Genomic DNA, 27,362 nt, shown 5'->3' with positions numbered 1-27,362 from the left:
CAGGCAGGACAGTCCCGCGGGCCGTAGTTTGCCCACCTCTGCTCTAAAGCAACTAAGAGATTTCAAGTGCCTCAATTTTTGAGTGCCAAAAACTTCTAGAAAAGCAGCCCCTCTAAGCACTTTTGAAAATTTAGACCACAGCATCCAAAACCCGAAGAGCCCAAAGACACACAAACCACGCTGTTAGTTTGTCCACAGTACTAACTTTCTCTGGCACTCTGGCTTGAGGAGCTCACAACCTCAAGGAGTTGCTGTTGATGCTACTGTCTCTAACTATCAAACCAGTGATATTCAAACGGAGGCTCATGAGGTGCAAGTGGCTCTTTAATGTGTCTCCTGCAGCTCTTTGCAGCACATGATATAAAAACACTGTGTGATTTAATTATTAACCAATCAGGATGCTTTTACTATGTTATTAGCCAATTGTAGTTGATAAAATAATACTTGGGCAGTCATTTTGCTGTGAGAATCATATATATAAATTAAGTACTTCCCATGTCATACTGTTTAAATTTGAATATACTGTTTAAATCTGAAGCTACAGTAAATGAAACAAAGAAGTCACACTACTGTGGCTCTTTAGGGTAATACTGATCGATAATTTGGCTCCTGAACCACTGAGGTCTGAATATCACTGTAAAAGACTGTAGTTACTAAATTGGATAAACATGATTGCATATTTTAGGTAAATACATTTCTCCAGCCAAGTTACAAAACTTGTCTACAACCAATTAATATAAAAATAAACTTTGCATACAATGACTAAATGCCTGACACAGAAATGAAATGCTAAAGATATATTTTGGGGTTCTCTCCTCTCTTGTTAACCAGTCAATACCCCTTCCTTGGTCCCTTTACTATACACATATTCAGCTGGATGCTGGTCCATGACTAGGGCTCCTAAGTAGTACAAATAGTATACAGTCCTACTCGTCCAGTATACAGTACAGACATGGAGGATTTCAGGGTTTAGAGGGATTTTACCCCATGACGGGTACTCTACATGGGAAATACTATCCTGAATATTTCTTCCATAACTTCCCAGCAATCTTGGGGAGTCAATTCTGCACGCTAGTGATCAAAAGGTGGCAGCCCTGAGGGTTACTTCCATGCTAGCCTAAACCAGTAGAATTTATGTTCACAAATCAATAATGGATTGTGTTAACCTGATAAGCAACCCTATTCACTCATTTCAACAATAGAAAGACAAAAACAAGGCTAAAAAAGCAACAATAGCCTGAATATCTTTGAGCAAGCAACAAAATTGCTATATTTCAATCAGAAAAATCCAGTGCATCTCTCTGCATCTAAAACAAATTGCTTGAAGTTATATGTAACTATTCTATGTGATATATGAAAGTTGTTTTTCTCTAGTTCACTCCTACCGGAGATCCCATTACAATTAAACAGTAAAATAAGAGTTCATTTGCAATGATCATTTCTGAAATTTTGTTATGTAGTACTCTGACTATAATATTAAATACTGGTGGTTCATCACTTTTTCATTAGCTTGCCATACGCAAAACACAAAGTATTTACACATTCAATTACAAATACTATTCACTGCGGAAAGAGAAAATTAAAATCCTATTTAAGGCAGAAAAACAGAAAATAATGAATATGAATTTGCATTTCAGTAATTAAGGTAACGTAAAGTGAATTCCTTCATATTGCTGACTTAAAAGACACCTATATTTTATGATGCCAGGGCTAATGTTTCCTTAGAGGGCCAGCTTCTTAAGCAACGCAAGTTGGCAAAGCTCCATTAAACTCTAACAATGGAGCTACAATCGATTTATGCCAGGTGAGGATCTGGCCTACAGAATGTTGTAGTGGCTGGCTGTTTTCTCTTGGAGATGTAAATCTGAACTCAGGTCTTGCTCCCACACAAGTCAATGGGAACCTCACCACTGAAATTAATGATAGTCTTGGGTCTTGTACCTCACAAATCACTATTATCTGGGTATGAGAGCAGGATCCTGCCCTTTACATCACTTCTGCATCCTCCTGCTGAAAGAGAGTCACAAGAATTTATTTGTTAAAGGCAGATAACATGGCTTACTACAGTTCACTGCAAGTAAAATGAATGCATAAGTATTTTTTTTATTCTATTTAAATACAACTAAATGTGTTTCGATAGTAGACAAGCATGTAATAATTTGAATCAGACAGATTTCTGGTGTCAATAAATTCTCGGCAGAAATTCTGCATGTAGTCTAAATCCTACCCCCAACCTCTGCAGGTGTGTTACACCCTCCCTGCAGAAAAAATGGCTATATTGGACTGGGAGCACTATTCTGACAGCCTGTGTACAGCATATACACTCTTAGACACACTTTGGAAATAGCTGACCTACTGTTCTGCAAAGCCATCACTTGATTATATATATATATATATTTTTTTTGAGTCACACGTGTCAGTTGAAAGCCATGTGTTTCTTATTCAGAACTTTGACACTGGTCCAGTTTTCAGAGCAGATTCAAGACAATTATGTGAAACTCACAAGACACAGGTCGGCAGGTTCTGAATGTTTAAAGATTTTTAAATTTTCAAAAGCCATTATCCATGTAAAGCATCAACTGTTTATTACTCTGCTATTCACAAGTATCAAATATTTATGTTCCAGGACACGGCTGTGCTTAACCTTCCCAGGAAAGCAACTCATATTACACTGTTATGTAATAAGTTACTTTGGAGGCAAGATGTCTTATTCTGAACAAAAAAAGCTTATGTACATCTGCAAAATCTCTTCTCCAAAGTCAAACACGGAACTCAAATTTTTCATAAATGCTACTGTAGTCTTTCGTAGACCTATACAACTTTCAACATTTTCTACAAGGCAATTGTGTTTCGGGTCTAGTGGACTGCAGGGTCTCTTTTTCCACCAAGTTTGTAATAAATCTTCTGGTCCACATCAGTGTTGCTTACTTAACTCAGTACTTTAATAGCATCATTACTCTCCCACTTTATAGAGTATATCTCCATTCTCTTTGCGGTCTCTTGTGGAACCATCACCAACAGATGTCACTGACAGTCAGAATCTCGTCATTTCAGCTGCAAAACAACCTTCAGAAAGAAATTGAAAGAAGAAAGAGATTCAGCTACAATCAGGGCCAGAGTCACAGGCTCAAGAAGCCTGGACAATACCTTACAAACAGTCTTTGCAAATATACCTGCAGGTTTCTGCTTCACACGGCACACATGGGACACCATTCACAGAGTGAGTCCCTCCTCTCAATACATATAATCAAGCATGAGAAAACTTTACCTTACTTTCCCCTGCAATAATGAGGAGAGCGCAGAGCAAGCTGGAGTCTGCTGAAGCCTGGGCTAACGGAGCCCTGGCTGGGTAGCCCAGAATCTTGATGAGCAACTGCTCCTTTGGCTTCATTTGCAGGAAATTAAGGGGTACCCAGAGGCCTCAAAGTGTTCCTGTGATCAGCTCTGAGAAGGCCCAAACAGGAACTGTTGCCAACTGCCTAGGAGAACGCTCTGCCAAGAAGGAGCAGTTCCTGTAGGTAGCCACAGAGCTACCCCTAAAAGCAAGAGAAGGCTTTTGGCCACGGCAGGGCATATATGGAAATGTCTGCTGCACCTGGGATGAAGATGACCAGCCCAATGAGTAGCTGTCAGGTTGCCTGGTGGCCCAGTCCTGGCCCTACTACACTGATGTGCTCGTACTACTTTGAACTATGTATGACCATTTTTTTTTAAAAAACAGCACTATTACTGTCATACTTCTTCCTCATTTAGCATTTGTTATTAAAAGCACTAAGAATTACAAGCCAGGATTTCCCAGTTGCCAAGCACTCTTGAAGAAGCATTAGAAGTGTTGGCCTGCATATTGCAGCCACGACACTAAGATATTATGGATAGATAACAGCGATTAGTTTGTCAGCTAAGTTTAAAAAAAAAAAAAAAAAACTTGACCTAAGAGGTAAATAGCCAACTTCTAACTGGACAATTACTTTATTCCATCATTTCTCCACCCACTCTACTGGGAGACAGAAGTTTGTAAACTGTCATTATTCCACTCCCAGGAATTAATTTGCAAACTAGACACTATTAAATTAGGCTTGAATAAAGACTGGCAGTGGATGGGTCATTACACAAAGTAAAACTACTTCCCCATGCTTATTCCTCCCCTCCCCCTCCCACCCCATTACTCTCACCTTCTTGTCAACTGTTGGAAATGGGCCATCCTGATTATCAATACAAAAGGTTTTTTTCTCCTGCTGATAACAGCTCACCTGAATTGATCACGCTCATTATAGTGTGTATGGCAACACCCATTTTTTCATGTTCTGTGTGTGTGCGTGCATACCTCTTCCAACTGTATTTTCCACTGCATGCATCCAATGAAGTGGGTTTTAGTCCACGAAAGCTTATGCACAAATATATGTTAGTCTCTAAGGTGCCACAAGTACTCCTCGTTCTTTTTGCTGATACAGACTAACATGGCTACCACTCTGAAACCTGTCATTATCAGTAAATCAACAGATATTTAAAGCACGTATGTCATTCATCAACAGTGCTAACAAACCACTGTACCTTATAAAGTGCCTTGAATAAATGCTGCAATTTGGTTGAGGATGCCTCCAATTCATGTGATTACCATCAACAAATATACAAGTCAGACAATACTGCGTCCTTCCCTATCACCACACCACTCCAAACATGTTTAAGTTACTTTCTTCTGCATATTTTCTGCTCTTTCCATTGTCCAATTTGGAACTATTCCAGGGAATTTACTTTCCATTAAAATAAAATTTTTCAATGTCAGATATACTTGCATTCTCAGTGTACAACCCTTTCTATCTGTTCTATTAGCCCACAGGAAATAAAGGATTGCTTGATCTAGATAAACCCATATAATGTGTCAAAGAGTCCATTTCCAGCCACTGATGCTTTGTGGGGTTCAGGAAGAAATTCTGTCTTCAAATCATTCTGTATGTGGCTCTTAGCTAAAATGCTGTTCTTTTCATATTCTCTTCTGCTCCCTATAACTTTCAAGGCATTTTGATCCTGATCTTAGTTGTCTATTGTGCTTGCTGCATTCCTGCCTCTGTAGAAGGAATGGGAACCTTTGAAATGGAACTTGTTCTAGTGTACAGCATCAAGAACATTTTGTTGTTAGGTAGCAATATCCAGAGCTCAGTCTTGCTATACAGAACCAGACAGGCTAACCATGGTAACCAAACACTATGAAACAAAACAATATAAGAGGGGCATGCCAAATTTTGGGCCCAAGACAAAGAACTCCAACCGGGGGTAGAGCAGCAGAGGAAGAAAGTTTGATAAAAATCAACTAGTGTTAATGACAAAATAATATTTTAACTGTTCATTAGAGGAAGAGATATTTTTTATAAAACTGTGGAAGAGATAAACTAAGACTGCTAAAGATAAACATAAACAGACTTAAATATAATAATAAACTCCACAGAAGCATGTTCCACTACCAAGTCACTTCCTATAAGGTGCTATAATAACAGGAATACTGTAAAGTAAAAATGATTGTAGTACTTAGGACCTAATTAAGAAAGGATGTAATAAAAAGCCAGTAACAAATACCTTATTAGCTGCTTCCAGAGCATTTATTAGGTTCTGCAGTTCTTCCTTATTCATTTCTACAGAGACTGGCTTAATTTCACCATTTTCTTTCACATCCAGATCAAGATTGAGAAGTGGCATTTGCAACATGGAGATCTTATCACTGGAGAGAGCAAGCTGTATATGATGAATTAAAAGTCATTTAAAGTAGAGACATTAAATGTTATATGTCCACCATGCCACCACATCTACACTTTATTTTGAAACGTCACTGTCAGGATTAATGTTAAGTATTTTTCTTTTTGTTAATTATACCCATCCTCTTTGAAGCCAGAAACTTTCATTCTGTTTCTTTAGCTACAACTGTTTTCCCCTCCATTGCATAATAGTTTGTTAATGCAAAATTGTTCAAAGATGACAGGATAACGGCATTTTTTGTTATAGGTAGCAGTACTGAATCATGGGTTTTGAAATCATTCCTCAAAACTTGGGTTGCATGAATTTTGCAATCAGATTTTAAAGCAGATTACATTTTGGGCCTGCCGACACTTAAACAGTGACACTGTAAAGCTTCTTGCTTATTTAGTTTTTCATATAATCCAGCATGCAAGTTCTACAATGGAATGGAATTGAAATATGCATCCAACAAGGGCCAGGATTAGATAAAAAGGGCAAATATGCTGAGAGAGCAAACCATGAAAGGATAAAAAGGTAAAAGAGATGACAGTAGGGCTGACTGAACAGTATTTACAACTTATTCAACAAGTACCAGAGTAATTGGGTAAGTACCAGAGTAAAAGTATCAGAAAACTATCAGAAAAGAATGGGGGATATGATAAAATCATAAAATCAGTCTATAAAATCATGACTGATGTGGAGAAAGTAAATAAGGAACTGTTATTTACTCCATCTCATGACACAAGAACTCGAAATGAAATTACAGTAAAAACTGTGTTATCCGGCACTTTACCACCCAGAAAGTTCTAGAAACCGGCATTTGTGATATCCATTAAAAGTCCAGTTTGCGTGGGGCTGGCAGGCTCCCTTCCTGGCTCCTCAGAAGAGGTGACATGTCCCTGTTGCTCCTAGGCGGAGGAACAGCCACGGGGGCTCTATGTTATCCCTCTGCTCCGCCCTGAGTGCTGGCTCCGCAGCTCCCATTGGCCGGGAACTGCGGCCAATAGGAGCTGAGGCAGCAGTGCCTGCGTGTGGAGGCAGCGTGTAGCGCCACTGGCCACGCTTCTGCCTAGGAGCAGCAGAGACATGTTGCTGCTTGCGGGGAAATGCCCAAGATAAGCACCGCCTGGATCTGGCACCGTGAAACTTCCCCCGCACCCCAACCCCTGCCCCGAGACCCCTCCCGCATCCAAACTCCCTCCCAGAGCCTGCACCCCAACCCCACCACAACCCCCAGCCCTGAGCCTCCTCCCGCATCCAAACTGCCTCCGTCCATTGGTTAGTATACCTGTTAGTTAACCAGAATTTTTTTTACTTACGAGCACCCCCCCATTTTCCCAACAGGCCATTTTCCCAACATGCCAAATAACAAAGCTTTTACTGTAACAGGCAGCAGGTTTAAAACAAACAAAAGGAAGTATTTCATCACATAACACAGTTAATCTGTGGAACTCTTTGCCAGAGAATATTGTGAAGGCCAGGACTATAACGGTTAAAAAAAGAACTAGATAAGTTCATGGAGGATAAGTCCATCAATGGCTATTAGCCAGGATGGGCAGGGATGCAAAACTATGCTCTGAAGAGTCCCTAGCCTCTGTTTGCCAGAAGCTGGGACTGGACAACAGGGGTTGGATCACTCAACGATTACCTGTTCTGTTCACACCCTCTGAAGCACCTGGCACTGGCCACTGTCAGAAGACAAGATACTGGGCTAGATGGATCTCTGGTCTGACTCAGTATAGCCATTCTTACATTCTTAAGTGGTTTTTTGCACTTTCCAGCCAACTCTGCAGCTGATCAAATACTATTTAACAAATATACAATTTTTCAAATACTGATAAAATTGGTCAATGGCATGTCAATGTTTTTCTACTATTTAAATCAGCCTCAGTAAAAGTTTTTTTTTTTAAAATGTAATAGAAAGTTTATTGACAATTTTGCAACTAAATACAGTACACAACTCTATTCCTTTAAATTGCAGGGGTGTGAAGCGGTGCAGGTATTCTTCACATTGGCTAGCAAACACTGAATACATTTTTCCAGTCACTTGGCAGTATTATCATATACCAGATACAGAGAGCCTGTGACTTGATTTTGGTCCTGTACAATTATGGGAAGGCAGCTGGTCCTATATAACTATTACAGCAGCATTTCCCCAAAGGAGAGTTTCTGATTTTAATAGATTGCACAGGTGACTAATGGGAATAAAGGATAAAGCGAAATGTGAGCCACAGAGGAAGAAATAGACAGCTGTAAATTAGTTCAGATGTTATATTAATTCAGAATTAATTCTTAGCCAGAAATTAAAAAAAAAAACCCTCAATAGGAGAAAGTAACAAGAAACTGCAGGCAGCAACTGGATGTTTTTATAGGTCTGGTTTATAATTTTGCCAACAGTAAATTCAGTCAGTGAGACAGATCAATACTTAGCAAGCAGCTCATCTGAAGCACAACATGATGTTATGCTATCAGCTCCTGCAAAATCTGATCCAGTCAGAAACTGACTTGGAGTTCAAAATCATTTTTCAGCAAAAAATATCTACAGTGCTTGTTAGGACAAAAAGCTAGTCTGTTATTTAACAACTAACAAGGACAGATAAACATAAGCAATATTATCAGGATTATTTCTATAATGCACTTCTGGCAGATTAAAATGTTTATGCAAAAGAGCACTTCTACTATAGGCAGATTTTCTTCCAACTTTGGGCAGCACTGTTCTCATTAGTAAAATAAAACTAAATACAACTGATTTCAATCTATCCCTTAAACATACATACATTTAGTTATGATCTAGAGGGTTGTTTTTTTCACATGAGTCAGGGAATTCCATCTAGTATTCATGTAGCTTTACTTTTTTATTTTATTCTAAGTACAGGTTTTCTTCTTCTATTCAGTCAAGTTTCCAAGTCAGGGCTCAAATTGTGATGGAGAGAAGTAAATCAAATGTGTGAGGAGAATCAAAAAATCTCAAAAAAACATCCAAGAGATGGCAATAATGCAGCACAGCAAAGGGGAGCTTATTTTCATGAGCTGTATGCCTTCCCAGCAATTCTTCTGCTCTGGGTTTCTGGTATCCATACACGTCTAACCTTACCTCTGAATCAGGCAGCCTATCAGAGGCTGTGTCTGTAGCCTTCTAGGCTCTGGACAGTAAGAGACACAGATACAGTCTCACCTTTAACTGCCAGTCAAAATCCTGTAGCTGGGCAGAGGAGATTGCACTTATGCTTTCCACCAGTGCATGCCTGATTTCTTCCTTTCTGCCTTTCAAGCATTTTGTGATTGCTTCTTGATGGCTTGAGCTCAATTCATTCAACTGCTGAACAGCCTGAAAATATCAGTAAAAAGAGAGTTTTAATTATGAAGCAGAAAAGGTTAGATTTACAATAGAATATAGCTGTACTGGATAAGAAGCCAAAACGATAACTGCTACCTGGAGTTATTCAGTTTATGTCCTGGCTTCTCCCAACAGGTCACAATGGCAGACAGTGGAGATAAGCAACCACCAAAGCACCCTCAGATATAGTGAATAAAAATTTCACTGTAAAACCTTGTTTATATGCTAGGGAAATTTGTGAAATGTTTGCTCACTGTTGTTAACAACGATTCAGCTGAATACAGTTGAGGCTTGAAAAATTCAAGGAAGCTTCCCTTTCAATGCCCCTTTCCCACTGATTTCCCCGATGTGTGTTTCCTATGGTGCATAAGCAAACATGACTCCATTAAGTTTATCTCCATAACTGTAAATTAAATACAATATCACTCATGTATAAACATTGACTGGAGAATGGTCTCTCAAAGGGATACTGTTAACCTGTTTAGATTCCTTTCTTAAAAGAAAAGTTCCAATTAGAATCTGCTGAGGCGCCCTTTAAAAAATAAAATAAAAGGTAACGCTCCCAGAGCTAGTTTGAAAGGACACACTGGTATTGACTGTTTATCTGTCACTCAGCTGCCCACATACACTCTGGAGCTAGCATTCTGGCTGCTTCCTCCCTGCTATCCATAAAATGAAATAAATACATTCCTAACTGTATTTAGGAGCACCTACAAGTTTTCCTTAAAATTAGACACACTGGATCTTCCACAATATCAATACCACATCTCATCTCTGCTCATCCTCCCCATAGAATAACTTGCTGACATCCTGAATGACTTATCTCCCAGATAGAGAATGAGGGAAGAGAGGAAATGGGGACATACATACAGCCCAGGCATGAAGGGAGGGGGGAATGGATCACACAGAAACCCTGGAAGAGGGAGGAAGAAAATTGGGGAAACCTGGTTGGGGGGGAGGGAGCAGACAGAGCCACTAGGATGGTAGAGGAAGGTGGGAATGCGGGGGGAGCAGCCAGAATGGGTGGAAGGGGAGGAGAGTTTGCAGAGTCCCTGCTATGGGAGTCCCTGCTATAGGGGTATGGGAGGGAAGGGGACACAGAATCCCTGGTATGAGGGCACACACAGCCTCTGCCATGAGTGGGAAGAATGGGTGGCCCCAGAATGGAAGAAGGGGGGCACACATAGCCCTGGCCAGGGAAAAGGAATATGCAAAGACCCTTGGCGGGGAGAAGAGGACTGTAGACCCTATTGCGGGGGAACAACACCAAGCTTCTAGCATGTGGGAAGAAGGCAGGAGTGGGGAAGCACACATAGCCCATGGCATGGGAGGAGGAGGAATGGACCCCACAGAACCCTGAAAGGCATATTAGAGACCTGAGATTGAGGGCACACACAGAGTCCCTGCCACGAAGAGGGAATAATGGGGGAACTTGGAATAGGGCATACAGAACCACAGACAGGGACAGTGGATGGGTGGGGAAATCTGGCATGGGAGAAGGGATTGTGAAGAAAGTCCCTGCTACGGAGGGGAAGTGAGAATGGGGTGCACATAGAACTGCTGGTATGTGGGGAGAATGGAGGACCCTGGTAGGGTAGGAAGGAAATAGAGGTCACACAGAACCTGGAACAGAGAGAAAATGGGGAGAGCTGCACAGAATCCCTGAAATAAAGGGGGAATCAGAGGGGGCAGACAGGGTGCTGCTTAAGGTGATCAAGATTTGGTCTATTTTATTACTATCTAAGTCCTATATTTAACATATGAACCCCACTTAAAATATATAAATATTTCAGGATAGAATAGCAATAGTACTAGGCTTGATGGAAGAAAGTCAAATCTAATTGATGATAGTCTCACCTCTTCATCTGACAGATTTTTGCCAACTGTAGTTTTGAAGTATGTTGTTGTTTCTTCTAATACCGCCATCCATTCTGTCAAATTCCAAACACTCCCGTAATCCTGATATCGACAATATGCACGGCCACATATGCCATCAACTACTTGGTGAAGGAACTGGGGGGGGGGAAAGAAAACCCTAAGGCTTTATAGTGGCTCCATTACTACCCTACACAAGAAGCAAAGTACAGCAGACAATTCACGTGTCACTTTTGCCTCAGAGGCTGGATGCTGAAGGAATGCCACCCTGGTATTGTGTAAAGGGATAATGTGCAGCTAGAGGTAGCATATTCTGGAAGAGCTGTTAAAAAAATTAAAAATAAAGAAATCCTGACTACATCACACAACACTTTTCACTAGAGGAGATATGTTTAATTCCTTTGCTTTGACCAGGTTCCACACAGGGTAACTACATCATGCCTCTTCATTGGGATAGTTTTTTTCCCCCCCCATCTTCTGTTATGCAGTATTGGTATGTGCTATTAAACTATCACTGAGTGTCACGTGAGTCAGGTACAATGATCTTTCTGAAGAACTTTGGAATCTTCAAAATTAAACGTGCAACACAAATACCAGATGTTAATAAGTGAGTATCCACTGCTACTCTAATTCCCCATTCCCCAAATCACCAGCCACTTGCATCCAGAAATGCTCCCCTAGTTTCTCTGTCCTCAAGGCCCAGTGCAGCAACTACTTTCTTTGTGGCTGGAAAGGACTGACTAGTACTTCATTTACAAAAAAAAAAAAAAAAAAAAAAAATCAACCATCGTCAGAGCTGTTGTGACAGCAGCAGAGGATTCTGGGTTATTGTCAGCGAGGAAAGTCATAGCCCAAAACAAATTAAACACTGACAGTTGTGAGGATGACTGAAGAATATCTCAAGTGTTTTTATTTGTACTGGTAGAAAACTATTAGATACATGATAAGTAGGGCTGTCGATTAATCTCAGTTAACTCTCACAAATAACTCAAAAAAATTAATCGCAGTTTTAATCGCACTGTTAAACAAAAGAATATCAATTGAAATGTATTAAATATTTTGGATGTTTTTCTACATTTTCAAATATATTGATTTCAATTATAACACAGAATACAAAGTGTACAGTGCTCACTTTATATTATTTTTATCACAAATATTTGCATTGTAAAAATGATAAAAGAAATATTATTTTTCAATTCACCTCCAACAAGTACCGTAGTGCAATCTCTTTATCGTAAAAGCACAACTTACAAATGTCGATTTTTTTCTTACAGAACTGCACTCAAAAACCAAACAATGTAAAACTTTAGAGCCTACAAGTCCACTCAGTCCTGCTTCTTATTCAGCCAGTCGCTAAGACAAAGAAGTTTGTTTATACTTACAGGAGATAATGTTGCCCTCTTCTTATTTACAATGTCACATGAAAATGAGAACAGGCGTTTGCATGGCACTTTTGTAGCCAGCACTGCAAGGCATTTACATGCTAGATATGCTAAACAGTCACATGTCCCTTCATGCTTTAACCACCATTCCAAAGGACATGCTTCCATGCTGATGACGCTCGTTAAAAAAATCATGCATTAATTAAATTTGTGACTGAACTCCTTGGGGAAGAATTTTATGTCTCTTTCTTTGTGTTTTACCTGCATTCTGCCATATATTTCATATTACAGTAGTCTCGGATGATGACCCAGCACATGTTGTTCGTTTTAAGAAAACTTTCACTGCAGATTTCACAAAACACAAAGAAGGTACCAATGTGAGATTTCTAAAAATAGCTACAGCACTCAACCCAAGGTTTAAGAATCAGAAATGCCTTCCAAAATCTGAGAGGGACGAGGTGTGGAGCATGCTTTCAGAAGTCTTGAAAGAACAACACTCCATGCAGAAACTACAGAACCCGAACCACCAAAAAATAAAATCAACCTTCTACTGGTGACATCTGACTCAGATGATAAAAATGAACATGCATTGGTCTGCACTGCTTTGGATCGTTATTGAGCAGAATCCATCATCAGCATGGATGCATGTCCCATGGAATGGTGGTTGAAGTATGAAGGGACATATAAATCTTTAGCCCATCTGGCATGTAAATACCTTAAAACACGGTTACAACAGTGCCATGCAAACACCTTTTCTCACTTTCAGGTGACATTGTAAACAAGAAGCAGGCAGCATTATCTCCTGCTAATGTAAACAAACTTGTTTGTCTGAACAATTGGCTGAACAAGAAGTGGGCTTGTAGGCTCACTTTACATTGTTTTATTTTTGAATGCAATTTTTTTTACATAATTCTATATTTGTAAGTTGAACTTGCATGATAAAGAGATTGCACTACAGTACTTGTATTAAGTGAATTGAAAAATACTATTTTATTTTTACAATGCAAATATTTATAATAAAAAATAAATATAAAGTGAGCACAGTACACTTTATATTCTGTGTTGTAACTGAAACCAATATATTTGAAAATGTGGAAAATATCCAAAAATATTTATATAATCACAATTAATTTTTTAACCGCACAATTAATTGCGATTCATTTTTTTAATTGCTTGACAGCCCTAATGATAAGCTAATAGGAGCTGACTGGAGAGAAGGGAACAACAGGAGAAAGATTTCCCCAGCTCATTTTATTAGGATTTGATGGATTAATGCAGCCTCACTCAAAATTACATTTAAAGACAAATGTAACCAATACCCTTCTCCTGACAATTAAAAGTATTTTATCTCATTACTTCCAAGAAGTTAAGACCCAATCATCCCTTCAAGTTTAGTGAGCAGAGGGAATCCTGATCCATACAGAAACATGTCCACTAAAACTCCACAGGATGGTTGTCATTCATGGTTTATTCTATTTTTGGGAGGACAGCAGATGGGGGGCGGGGAGGAAGGAAGCCTCCCAGCAGGGATGGGAAGGAGTCGTTGTCCTGAACATTCTTCCCTTCATAGGCAGCAAGAATCGATGCCTAAGTTACTTAAAATATTGACCACAGAAGTTTAGTCAATAAATCCCAGAACCACCAGGTGTGCTGGGATGGCTTCCCCATGCGTACGGTGTGAATGCTGAGGGCGGGGGAGCGGGGACCCCAAGCCGCACGGGCACAGCTGTCGTGGCCCAGGGGTCACACGCAGGAGCGCGCACCCTAGATGTTACTGACAAGCACCCGCCACACACCAGGGGGAGCTGGTCTGTGTGTCCCCGAGGAGGGCAGGGCGGCTCCGGTCACCCACACACGGTGAGGAATTCCGGGCGCTTGTTCTGTGCTTACGTACAGCAAAGCTCGGGGGGGGGGGGGAGGGGAGTGTCCCGTTATTAGCAAGGACGAGACACCCCGTGACCTGGGGCTAGCCGGGAGATGACGGGCCCCGGCCCCGGCCCCGGGCGGGCTGCGGCGCCGACAGCTCACGTGCAGCATGGGGCAGTGACGCGCTCCAGGGCGCCTGGCCCCGAGCCGCAGCCGGGGTAGCCAGGCGGGCGCCCGGTCACGGCCGGGGCCGCTCGCTGCCCACGGGCAGCCCGCCCGGCGGGGCGCGGTACTGCGCCGGCCCGCACCGGGCGCCGCCTGGGGGCTGGGAGCCCCTGCGGGGAGGGGCTGCGGGCGGCCAGGGCCACAGAGCCGAGCCCAGCCCCCTCCGCCGGGGACGGGGGCAGCGCACCGGCTGCGGGGGCGGGTCTCACCTTCAGGACCTGGTCAGCCGGGAGCTTCTCCAGCTGCAGCAACATCGTCCCGTCCAGTCTCCACCTCGGGGGCGGGGCGAGCGACAACACGTGACCCTCGCCGCTCCCGCTCGGCCCTCCTCCGGAAGTGCCGTGAGAGACCCTCGGCGGGACGGGAGAGCTACAGAGCGCATGCGCAGGGACAGTGGGCCTCACGGGGCGGGGCGGAGGCTGGCTGGGAGCGCGCATGAGCAGGGAAGGGGGTGGGGCTTGTCTGGCTGCAGCCGCGGCGGGGGCTCCTGGCTGTTGGGGGTCTCATGGGGTGGGCGGTGCCCCAGAGGAGTCGCTGCCTTTGCTAGCCCGGGGGAGCGGCGGGGCCCCGCGGGCGGGAGAGGGCTGAGGCGCAGCCTGGCCCGCTGGAGGGGCGCGAAGCCGTGAGCCTGCGCCGCCGCCGCCGCCAGCCGCTCGCTCCCGCCCCGAGCTCTCCCGGGGGGCGGTGACACTTCCCAGCGGGGGTCCCGTAATGTTCGGGCTGGTTCTGCGGCGCAGGGGCCCGCAGCGCAGGGAGGTGGCCGGGATCCACTGCGGGGGACGCCTGGGAGCGGGAGCTGCCGCGGCGCTGGCGAGAAGCCCCATGTGGAAGCGGCTGAGACTGTCAGACGTCGCGGCCGGCTGCAGGTCTGCGTGGGACTTCTTCGGCAGCAGCAGCTGGGCGGGGAGCCAGCGCAGGGGGCCCGAATGCGAGAGACGAAGGCCTTGTCTACGCTGCCACTTGACAGCGCTGCCACTTTCTCACTCGGGTGTGAAAAAGCACCCCCCTGAGCGCTGCAAGTTTCAGCGCTGTAAAGTGGCAGAGTAGATAGTGCACCAGTGCTGGGAGTTGCTCCCCTCATGGGGGTAGTTCTTTTGCGGGGAGATGGTGCCGCAACTACACAGCCACCTTAAAAGTGCTGCCCTAACATCGGCTGTGTAGACATGCCCTTGCTCCGGCCTGGAGCCCTGCAGGCTCCCATTTGCTTGAATAGAAACTGGAGTGGAGAGGGCACCCTGGGGGTCTGAAGAGCCCTGACCCTGGATTGGACTGGTGCTCTGGGCCTCAGACAGGAATTGCTGTTACTCCTTTTGAAGTCTTAACTGTTTAAACTGCTAAATGCCCAGGATATTTGCAGACTTTCCTTTTCCTGCCAGCCCTAGTAAAATACCCTTTGCTCACTCGTGTGTGAGTGGTCAGTGAGACACACGGGATAGTGCCTATAAGGCCTAGCTGCTGAAGGACCTACAGTAGTTGCCTCTGAGTACTCATGGGGGAATTGTGTGCCATTGCTTGTGCACACAATTCATGTCTCATGCAGATTTTTTTGCTTCCGTGCAGAAAAATGACTTTCTGACAGGGAAACAGAGGGAAGCTGCAAGCGCAGTCACTCGCCACTCCCTAGCTGCGCAGGTACATTGTTTCAGGCACCCGGAGCAGCCGTCAGAGAGGTAAATCATCACAGGGCTGGAGACACTCTAGCCAGTGGCTCCTACCCTGAGCTGGGATCAGCTGCTAGTCCTCGCTGGGCTGGAGGCAGGAGAGGATGGGACTTCCTGTTCCCCTGCAACAAGTGGCTGGGGCTGTGTCAGACCCACCCCCAGAAACCTCCCCAAGCTGCAGGAAACTGGGGATCCTCCCCTCCTTCCTGCCCCCATTGCTCCTCAGCTGTGGGGGAGGGGTTACTGTATGGAGAGCTGCTCCCCCATCTGCCCGACTCCCATGCAGCCCAACCTCCCATACCCAGACACCCCCTGCCAAGCCATACCCAGTACCCACCTAGTTCTCCATACCCAAACCCCACCCCATTGAACCTCAACCCCTGCATTGGGAGCCCCCTGCACCCAGACCCTCACCCCTGTACCCAGACCATCCCCCATTGAGCTCCCTGCATTCAAACCCGCACCCTGATGAGCCCCACCACCCTGAGCCCCTACATACAGACCCCGATGCCACTGACCACCAACTAGCTACGCCCAGACCCCCTGTTGAGACACTTGCACCCAGACCCTTCCATTGAACCCCAACCACTTTCACCTGGAAGCCCCTGCAGAGTCCCATTGCCCCTGCACCCGGAACCTCACCCCCAATGAGCCTCTGGGCATCCAGATCCCCCCACACCTAGACCCCCCCACTGAGTTGCCTGCACCCAGATTGTTGCACACAGAATCCTCTCCCCCTACACTTGGATCTGTCTGGTTGATCTTGACTGCCCCACACCTGGTGCAGAGGGGCAGGGCCCCAGGGTGTTTCTGGGGAAGGCCCAGGTCTTGTGCAGTGTCAGGGTTAGGTGCAGCCTCACCACTGAGTCTGTGTCCTAGGGGTGGAGAGGCTGCAGGGTGATCTCTCATCTTTGTGCTGCCAGTGCCCTGTGCTTCCCACTGGCATGCTGGAGCCTCTGCATTTATTTATTGACAAAACTTGTAAAATATTGCAGAATTTTTAAATTTTTTGATGCAACATTTTTAATTTTTGGCACAGAATGCCCTCAGGAGTACTCTGAGATGTGGTACACTTGGTATGCTAATGGCACCCTTGGGGTTTGGTGTACTGAACAGCCACAATAATTACAATTAGTAAAACCTTTTCAAGTCCTTGAGTAAAAGGTGCTGTGGAAGTGCAAAGTATTTATTTAAACGAATTAACAAACTTCCTCAGCATGTATAATATAAATGTATGAATTAAAGCCCCATTACAACAAAGTACTGAAAGCCTCTGCTTAACTTTCTGCCTGTGAATAGTCCCATTAGACTTTAATTCATTGAAATCAGTGGGACAACTCTTGCTTAAAATTAAGCTCCCATGAGAGAGTTTATGAGAGTGGGTGCTAAAATGACAGACCCATGAACAAGTTGGAGAAACTGTTACAATACTCCATTGGTGGAGAGTGGCACAATGGAAGGCCACATGATGGTTAGCTCTGCTTGAAGCACATCTACTCCAAATGGTGGCATAGGCAGCATTACGCTTTTAGAACCATTTTGTGTGGATGTTTCATGTATTAAAGTAATGTCAGGGGAACAAATGGGTAGGATGCCATATTTCACTTGTGTAGATAGTTGCAGTAAACTCCCGGACAGGCAAAATTACTGCTATTGAGGAGGGTGGCCTACAGTGGAGTTTGCTCTTTCCAAGGGAAAGTTTTTGTCCATTTCAGATATCTTATAGTAATAAATCTGTGTTTTTTCAGAGTATACATTTGCCATTCTTGCTACATTATCAATTTCCAAAACAATATAATGGCTTCTGAAAAAAATAAACATTTAATTTTAAAATTTAAATCTAAATAGTATTTGATGCTATAATTGAATGTACAAAACAGCAAATGTATAGATGAATAAATTAAATTTTAAAATCATTTTCAGTAGTAATCCCATTCTCCTGCCCCTCCAGGCATTTTCACTTGTAACCTTGTCTCAAAAATGCATGGTAGATAACTGGAAATGAGGCCAATTTCATCTGTTTGTAGTACAGTCTCAGACGCAATAAAACAGAACAGCAGGGGGAGTGTTACACAAAACAAAGCTTCAGGTGATCAAAGGTAACATGAAATTAAGGGACGGATGAAGAAAAGACAATTTGGGGAAAGAAAGAAAACCTGGGTGAATAGAGACAACATATGCACATAGAGGGTATGTCTACACTTCAGACTTAAGCCAGTAGTTCAACGTACGATCACCTCAGTAATTACTGCACTCTGTGTCTACACTACTCTCCTCTTGGTGGTGCACTTCCTCACCAGGAGTGCTTACACTGACTTAAGAGGAGCAGTGTGGGGAGAGTGAGAGCCTGGGCTCTCAGCTCCACGTGCAGCTCCCTGCTGGAAGCCCAGCTTGCCCCTTGAGCTCTGGGTGGGGAGCTTCATGCCCAGAGCCTGGACAACTGCAGGGCTCCCAGTGTGGAGCCAGGAACCTGGATACAGCTGGGAACCTGGGTGGCAGCCTGGCTCAGAGCAGGGAGCATGGACCTTGAGGGGCAGCAGGGAGCCCGAGCCTGGCGGAGAGCCAGAAGTCCAAGGGGCAGCCTTGCTAGAGCTGGAGTCCCCCACCTGCCCTGTAGTGATAGCTCAAGGACAAGAATGACAGCCAACAGCTGATGTAAGTAAGATAGTGTCTACATGGACACAGTGTCGCCCTCACTACACCAACATAGCCCCCCTACACTTCTTGTGGAGGTAGAGTTATTGTGTCAGTATAGTCGGGCACTTGCATCAGTGGGAGCATGGCTGGAGCGCGGGCACTGACATAATTGGGTTGACATAAGCTGCCTTATGTTGACCTAGCTCTGTAGTACAGACCAGGCCAGAGATTGTTGATCTCCTTCAGCTGAGAGCTTCTCATAGAACACAATGTGACAGGGCAGCAGACTCGGTACACTGGTAGAAAATGTATTTGATTTGGTGAAGCCTCAGTGAAGAGACTTTCTAATTTCATACACATTTTTCAATTTTGAATAGTAAAAAATGTCACTTAGGATAACCGTGGCATAATGGCAAAACCCTACATTTACTTTACGGAGGGGTGAGGAGGATGGTGGGATTGGGGCAGGAGATCAGAACTGGGAAATGTTCCTGAGCCATCCTGCAATGGCAGAGCAGTTTGGCTCAGAAGCCTGAACAATGCGCTTCATAGCAGTTCTAATTGTTCTTTTAAAAAGGACAGTCTCCTCTGCATTGCTCTCAATGGCAACATATAGACAAGGCCCTAGGAGCTTAAAGACTTTCAAAGTGGCAGACTACTCCTTCATGACAGGTTTCAGAGTAACAGCCGTGTTAGTCTGTATTCGCAAAAAGAAAAGGAGTACTTGTGGCACCTTAGAGACTAACCAATTTATTTGAGCATAAGCTTACTTCATCGGATGTAGCTCACAAAAGCTTATGCTCAAATAAATTGGTTAGTCTCTAAGGTGCCACAAGTACTCCTTTTCTTTTTACTCCTTCATGATGCTCCTTCAATCTCCTTCAGCTTGCTAGTCAAAAGAATGCTCTGCTGAAGTCATTTCCAGCTGCTGTGTCAGTGTGCCAGTGGGGAAGAAGCTTCCTGCACACTTTTAACAACCCTCCCCCATTTGTGCAATAAAAGGTAGAATTTTGCTCTTAATTTTAATATACATTTTTAGGAAACCAGCTTTGCTAGCCATTCTCCCCTTTGGGACCTATAGTTCTAGACTCTAGAGGAGGGGTACTGTATTGTGCTTTACTTGCAAGTGTCTGTTCAGAAAGTGAGACCCAATCTATCAGACCTAGGCTTTAAAAGTAATTTTTTATATTTATTTAAATCAGCCACTTTCTCTGCTTTTTTTTGTGGGATGATGATAATAAATGAATTGGGAAATATTTAAATTGATTACTTTTCAAGTTTATCCACCAGAACAATTACACCAGACACTGTTTGCATGTATATTTCATCAGTCTCATGTTTTCACACTGCAACAGTTGCAAAGTAGAAGGTATGTCTTCACTAGAAATGCTACAGCAGCACAGCTGTAGCTATTCTGTCACTTCTTTTGTCACTATAATAAATCCACCTCTTCAAGAGGCAGTAGCTAGGTCAATGGAGGAAGTGTCTACACCAGGGCTTACATCAGCTTTTTGCTTTGCACAGGGTATGACATTTTTCGTAGCCCTGAGTGATGTAGCTAAGTTGACCTAACTTGGTAGTATACACCAGCCCAAAGTCTGAGACCTTGTCTACGCTTAAACGTTTTGCCACTTTAACCATGCCAGCATAGTTAAAATGGCAAGTCCAGCCCCATACAGTAGATGTAATTATGCCTTATAAAAGTGCTTATGCCAGAATAGTTTATTCTGATTTGGTGAAGCAAAGAAGCTATACTGGTATACAGTACCTTATACCAATATGATTGCATCTTTATAAAACTTTTTAAGTGTAGACCAAACCTGAGGCATTAATGGCAATCAATGAACCAATCTGATTTAGACCAGGAATCCAGCAAAGCTTAAATATAAACTTGTTCTTTTGTACTAATGAAGTGACAACAAGAAATTACATGTACTGTACCTTTATTTAGTTCTTACACTCAGACCTACCATTCAAGTTTATAATAAGAAAAGCTGACTAGACAACACTGGATTGATGCTCTGAGCATTTTTATTAGCTATTTACTCTGTACAGTATATATTCTGTAACATAATCCTCACTCTGAAATTGTTGCAATGGTTGGAGACTCCTTGTATTAATATTACAGTTGTAAGTTAAGTATACTCTTGAGAACATTTATGCTCTTGAGATCAAAGCTAAAAACCCTGTTTCCTAATGTGGTTCTGGAACCATGTTTTTTCATCCACACTGGCAATAAAATTATGTTATGACATGCTGGCACCTATCCATGCTAGAGAACCATGCACTATGGATAAAAGCACTACATGAGTACTAAATGTGTGTAATTAATTGTTATAACTATTTGCTCATGCTTTTCTTGTAGTGTAGACAGACACTATCAAAAACATCCTGCAGCAGTGTGTATCAATTTAAGTGCATAATTCAAAGCTTACAGAAACCTTCTGAGTACCCTCAATACATACCAGCCTCATCTCCTCTGCACTTAAGTTTTTTTCTTTGATGGGGAAAAGATCTGTCAGCTTGAAATATCTTCTGGTGGTTCTTAATCTTCAGGGGAGGCCCACAGCCCTTTACCCTTCTGGCCCATTAGGGGTAGACCCAAGGCATTTATTCCTTCTTCTGAACTCGGCTGACTTTAGAGGTATCTTTTGACTCCTTTTCTAGATAGCTTTTGAGTAGGAAATTTCTTACCTCTGTGAGGTCTTTACCCTGGTATCCTAAGGGCAGAGAACCATGGACATTTCACTTCCTATCTTCCTGTTCTCTTCTAATACACTTGAGGACATAAGCCATCAAGGAATGACAAGCCAAGCCAAGAGGAGGATTCAAATGATGTTATAAGATGCCTTATAGGCAGGAGCAAGGCTCCATATGTACTAAATGACCACCACAATGACGAATAACATTAAAAATACATACAGTACATGAAACAACTGGTGTTATGGTGGTGACAGAGGGGGATGCATGAAAATACTATAATGCTAAAGGGGAAAGAAGAATCTAATTCCTGAAGTCCCATGTTGTTCACATATGACCTCATCTCCTTGCTGTTTTGATGTTTCCATTTCTTTGGCCAGGAGTGCGTTCCTTGACCCCCAAGCATATACTTATGTCCAGGAGGGGGGAAAAAAAGTGCTCTCAGGTTATAAGAAAAAAGGCAATGATAATGAATGGGGATATCCCCGTTCAGCGTCAACCCATTTGATCCCTTACTCATAGAGGAATGACAGCCAAGGAATGCAGTAGGAGTCTCCAAGGACAGGGGTGAACTGATGGATCCTCTTCCTGCAGTCACTTAATTTTGAGTAGAGCCTCCTGCACTAACGTGGTCATTTCCAAGACCCCGAGACCTGATGCCGTCCCAATTTATTTTCTCCATTAAAATTAACAAGCACAGGTATATTCCTGAGAATCTTGGATCTTGAGATTTCATTGAGATCACATATCTCCCCATAACCATAGTCCATCAAGGGGACAAGTTTTATATATATACGCACATCTTTTTTATGGCTATCAGCTCTCTGGATAGATAAAGCATTCAGAATAGTTTTGCTGCATTGTGACGTTTTCATCAAATGCACAGACACTACAATTTCAGAGCCATTTCCGGGCATGTTCCAAAAATGGCAGATGGCCAAAGATAGCATGCACATGGTGCTTGGAATCAACAAAGTTAACATAATAAAAGCATTTAATAACTATAATGTGTACAGCTTGAGATTCTTTCCACACAGACTGCAACTCTGTATCAGTGTCCATTGTTAGGACAACCCTCTGCAGGAACCCCGATTGCAGTCATTCTGGAAGTTGGAGGAACATTTCAAATATTATTTTTCTTCCATCTCTAAGCTGCACAGAATGCAGGTGATTATGATTGGCTTCTTTGAGATGTCATGAGTAGGGCTGTGTAAATAACCAATTTTTTGATAAGGTGGCCAAACTGAAAAATGATAAAAAATAATTTTGGATCAACCCCAAATTAATTTTGTTAATGTTTAGGCAAAACAGAAAAGGAAAAAAAAAATCATTTTGGGTCAAATGAATCATTTTGTTTGATCCAATCAATAAATATGGAAGTAAAATTCTAAACAAAAAATTGATTCAAATCAAAAGAAAACATTTAATTTAGAAAATGTCAAACCAAAAAGTTTTAACTTTCTTGGAATTTTCTTTCTTTCTTTTCTTTTTGGCTGAAAAAAATTGTTTAATTTAACATGAAATGTTGTGGTTGACTCAAATATTCCTTTTTCTCCCCAAAAGAGTTTCATTCAAAAAATTTTGCCCAGCTCTAGTCAAGAGCAATTACGACATGTTTAGATACCAATGGGAAAATAAATGGTTTATCATGGTCATTGTTGCGAAGACCTCAGTGTCAGTCCATTGACTCTGTCCTAGTGGAATTTTGCAGAGACTTAGGGTTATCAGACATCCAGTTTTTAAAAGGAAAGTCCAATATTTAAGCCCTCCTGCACGTGTCCTGACTTTTTCTTAAAAACGGGCAAATTGTCCCATATTTTCTGTTCCCCACCCCCCCATCAGTACTGGTGGGTCCTGCTGCTGGCCAGATCCCTGCTTGCTAGCCGCCCACCCCCCAGCAATGAGTGGGGCTGTCCAGTGGTGATCATGGGGGTGGGTGTCCAAGGCTGATGGCGGGGCAAAGCTGCAGCGCGCAGGGCCAGCCACTCCCCCTGCTGGTCCATCAGTGCAGCCCCTGCTGCATGCCGGCTCTCAGCCACCAGGGCCCCGCTTCTCCGTTCTGTTTTCGGCTGGCACTGGCTGTGCAGTGTGAGCTGCAGTGGCTGGTGAGTGCGGGCAGGCACCAGGCGGCAGCCGGTTACGTGTTGCCTCTGCTGCCCATCCATCGACCCTTTATGTGCTCCCCCTCTCACTGTCCTCTCCATGCTTTGCCCCTTTACCCCCCTCCAGCCCCACTGCTCCTCCATATCCCCCTGGCAGGGTGTGCCTTGCTCCCAGTGCTGTGCGGAGAACCAGCCCGTGGTTGAAGCGCTCAACTCACCAACAGCCTGGCCAACAGGCTCCTTCCTTCCCCCACGGCCTCTGGCTGAGCAAGCTCAAGACCCTCCAGCCTGTGGCGCTGGCCAGGAGGAGCTGAGCCCTGCATGTGCCAAAGCCCCACACAGCCCAGCACGGAGGGCAGAGAGCACCGGGCAGGGAGGGTCAGGTCACCTCTTCTGTGTAAGAAAGATGTACAGGAGTGCGTGTGTATCACCTCTCCCTGTGTGAACCCTAAAGCCTGAAAGATAAGAAGTTAAATAAAAAGAAACCAACTACACAGTATTTCTTTTTAACAGAGGCTCAGTCAACTTGATGTTAATTTGAAGGTATGTAGTGCATAGTTCTGACTGATTGCCCTTGAACTCACTTGAATACGAGTAATACGACACATAACCAGATGTCCCGTATTCAGCATAGGGAAATATGGTCACCCTACAGAGATTAGTATCAGAGGGGTAGCCGTGTTAGTCTGGATCTATAAAAGCGGCAAAGAGTCCTGTGGCACCTTATAGACTAACAGACGTAGTGGAGCATAAGCTTTCGTGGGTGAATACCCACTTCATCGGATGCATGTAGTTTTTTTGCTGCAGGATGGCTACCTTTAAATCTGCTATTTTGTGTCCAGCAAGATTGAAGTAAAAAGAAAAGGAGTACTTGTGGCACCTTAGAGACAAACCAATTTATTTGAGCATAAGCTTTCATGAGCTACAGCTCACTTCATCGGATGCATCGGATGCATACTTTCCACAGTATGCATCCGATGAAGTGAGCTGTAGCTCACGAAAGCTTATGCTCAAATAAATTGGTTAGTCTCTAAGGTGCCACAAGTACTCCTTTTTGCGAATACAGACTAACATGGCTGTTACTCTGAAACCGAGATTGAAGTGTTCTCCTACAGGTTTTTGTATATTGTCATTCCTAATATCTGATTTGTGTCCATTTATCCTTTTAGGTAGGGACTGTCAGCAAAAAAACTTCAGAACCAGATTTCAAAGAGAAATAGCTGAGCTTCAGTTCAGTTGCAAATTTGACACCATCAGCTCAGGATTAAACAATCCTGTGAATGGCTAGCCCACTACAAAAGCAGTGTCTCCTCCCTTGGTGTTCACACCTCAACTGCTAGAAGAGGGCCTCATTCTCCCTGATTGAACTAACCTCGTTATCCCTAGCCTGATTCTTGCTTGCATATTTATACCTGCCTCTGGAAATTTCCACTACGTGCATCCGACGAAGTGGGTATTCACCCACGAAAGCTTATGCTCCAATACGTCTGTTAGTCAATAAGGTGCCACAGGACTCTTTGCCTACAGAGGCTGTAATTCAAGTAATCAAGCTGTGCAAGGGGCTGACCCATTAAATGCTCATACAAAGCAAATATTTTTATGCTAATCTCCGATGTTCAAGATGTTTCCCAAAATATTTCCCCTTTGATCATTCTGCATCTTGCTGCCATATATGAAGGTCACAGGTGGGGATAGGTTTGATGGCTTTTCTTTATAGCCAGTCTGAGTGAGGAGTCCCTTATGCCAGGATAGGAGGAGAACTTTCCAGTTGTGAAGCTATGCAGTTCTGGAAAGGCTGAACATCAGGCAAGCAGAAGGACCAGGGGTTGTACAGACCTAGCCACTCTAATGGCAAGCAAAATGTTGAAAAATAATATTATCCTCGCTTCTAATGCTAACGAAACAAATCAGTATATCAGTTCTGATTTTCATCTCATTTTCATTCCCTGCATGTAGATTTTCACAAGAATGAAACAATATACTTTGATATTTAATAATATTTTGTCATTTTCAAGATGTTTCCTTTGTATTTAATAAAACATAAAAGGAAATGCCCTGTAGGTAAACAATGGTGACTCTTAGCACTTTCAATTAAAACATCTAGCAGAAATTGGAACATACAGTAAAACATGCTGTACCAACACTTGGTAACAGCCAACAGGATAGAAACTTCTGCATTAGCAACGTGTAAATGCATCCACTGTGTCCATCTGACCTCAGCAATATGAGGGATTAATTTAAAATATATATATTATATACTTCTGCGATTCATAATGTCATCACATTATGGTTCTACTGTAGTTATCTATGTGTCTTGTTTCTTGCATATAATATTTAAAGATACCTAATGCAACATCTGCACTGTGTAATCCTTACCTGGATCCATCATAAAGCATGACTGCAATGGAGCTATGTGGATTTACATCAGCTGAGAATCTAGCCCTTAATTTTTAAAGATAGCACTATCAAATATCACTTTGGGGAACTTATGTATTAATGATATTAAAATATTTTGTGTATTTATTACTAACTACAAATGCTAAATACTCAAAACTTATCATTGGCACTAATTCCGAGAAAAATCCAAACTAGGCATGAAGACTGAACTGTTTTATCACCCTTAAAGGTAATCCCCTCTAGGATAACGCACATTGTAGAGGCAGTATGGAGTTCATATGGATATGTTCCATAACTGTTCTGTGGATAAATAGAGAATTCCATTCTCTAAGCCTGGAAACCCAGCACATTTCAGAAACTCTAATTTTACTCAGTCTTTTACTGGTAGCCTAATTCTGTTCTGATTGAAGTCAAAGATAAAATTCCTGTTGACTTTCGTAGAAGCAGTTATGCTTTTGAAAATTCCACCCTGAAAGCCCCACTCTCTCCTCAGACACTAAAATACTTACCTCTCTCATTGAAGTAAGTGGGAGTTGTGCATAAATATACAAAAGCAGAATTGAATGCTAAATAAACTGGGGGATATACATGAAATTGGAAGGAGAGGCTCAGTTTTGAAATATGGGGGCCTTATTAGGACATCCAAATCCTGCACGTGGGTGCTCAAATTGGCCTTAGACACATAAAACAGGTATCTCAGTGCCCACATGTGGGATTTGGATGCCTTAACTTACACACCTAGGTATAACAATGGGCTGTAAAATGAGATAGATTGTGTCTAACCTTGCATGAGAAGGGATTGGAAATGTGTGTTCAAAGTTTATTGCCCACCTGTGTCCCAGTGTAGGGACCGATTACAATCACAGTCCTTGCATTCATCAAGCACCAGGACTGATCAAAATTAAGTTCCAGGGTGGGGTGAAGGTACAGTCATACCCCCTTTGCTGCTCTGGCCAGCATGGTTGACCAGTACAGCTGAATGTACATATGCACATTGCACTTCCTTCAGGGTCAGCTGGGCCACTCGTCTGCTGGTCCTAGAGGCATTGTGCCATGGACAGTGGGTTCATACTGTCAGCACATCTCCACTATCCTACAGATTTACACACACACACAAATCAAACTATCTTTCTTAACATCAGGCCAGTTTATAGTCCACTGCCATTATCATCAATAAATCTTCAACCCTCGAGCACTAATAATTACATTATTAGAGATCTTTGTGTAGTTATTGTTATGCTATATTTAAAGTCCATGGATATCAGTTAAAAGTAGGCTTGGAAGGACTAGATTTTTATTGGTAAATGTCCATTTTAAACACACAAATCAACAAAAAAATATTTCCATTGAGAATAATAGAAATTTACAGATAGGCAGAGCAAGAAAAATGCTGCTTGAGACCCTAGAGCTTAATTTTTTATATTTTGACATCTGATGTTGACAATTTGTGTTT

At 43.0% G+C, this 27,362-nt stretch overlaps 2 protein-coding genes across 5 annotated transcripts in view; one reads left to right on the top strand and one right to left on the bottom strand.

Annotated features, from left to right (window-relative positions):
• Positions 1-2,083: 2,083 nt before the first annotated feature.
• On the bottom strand, positions 2,084-14,768 carry COMMD8 (COMM domain containing 8). Its single transcript, XM_048848410.2, has 5 exons — positions 14,622-14,768; positions 10,922-11,077; positions 8,903-9,055; positions 5,572-5,727; positions 2,084-3,066 (listed from the first exon to the last, which is right to left on the bottom strand). Exons 1-5 carry the CDS (start codon positions 14,664-14,666, stop codon positions 3,046-3,048), a joined length of 531 nt encoding a protein of 176 aa, XP_048704367.1. The 5' UTR covers positions 14,667-14,768; the 3' UTR covers positions 2,084-3,045.
• Positions 14,769-15,054: 286 nt separating this feature from the next.
• Positions 15,055-27,362, top strand: part of ATP10D (ATPase phospholipid transporting 10D (putative)) — a 118,174-nt gene continuing 105,866 nt past the window's right edge. Inside the window, exons 1-2 of one of the 4 annotated variants that reach the window (XM_048848397.2) lie at positions 15,055-15,278; positions 15,973-16,082. Coding sequence is in view for 2 of the 4 variants with exons in the window: in XM_048848392.2 (XP_048704349.2) it covers positions 15,940-16,082 (143 nt within the window). In the remaining 2 variants the exon portion in view is untranslated. Of the gene's footprint in view, positions 15,279-15,301; positions 16,083-27,362 lie in introns of those variants that run through there. The other 3 variants (XR_007356427.2, XM_048848392.2, XM_048848391.2) reach the window with 3 other exon arrangements.

The sequence above is a fragment of the Caretta caretta genome, chromosome 4, assembly GCF_965140235.1.
Source record: "Caretta caretta isolate rCarCar2 chromosome 4, rCarCar1.hap1, whole genome shotgun sequence".
In the NCBI taxonomy this organism is placed as follows: Eukaryota; Metazoa; Chordata; order Testudines; family Cheloniidae; genus Caretta; species Caretta caretta.
Note: the sequence above shows the minus strand (reverse complement) of the source record. Positions and strands in the feature narration are given on the sequence as shown.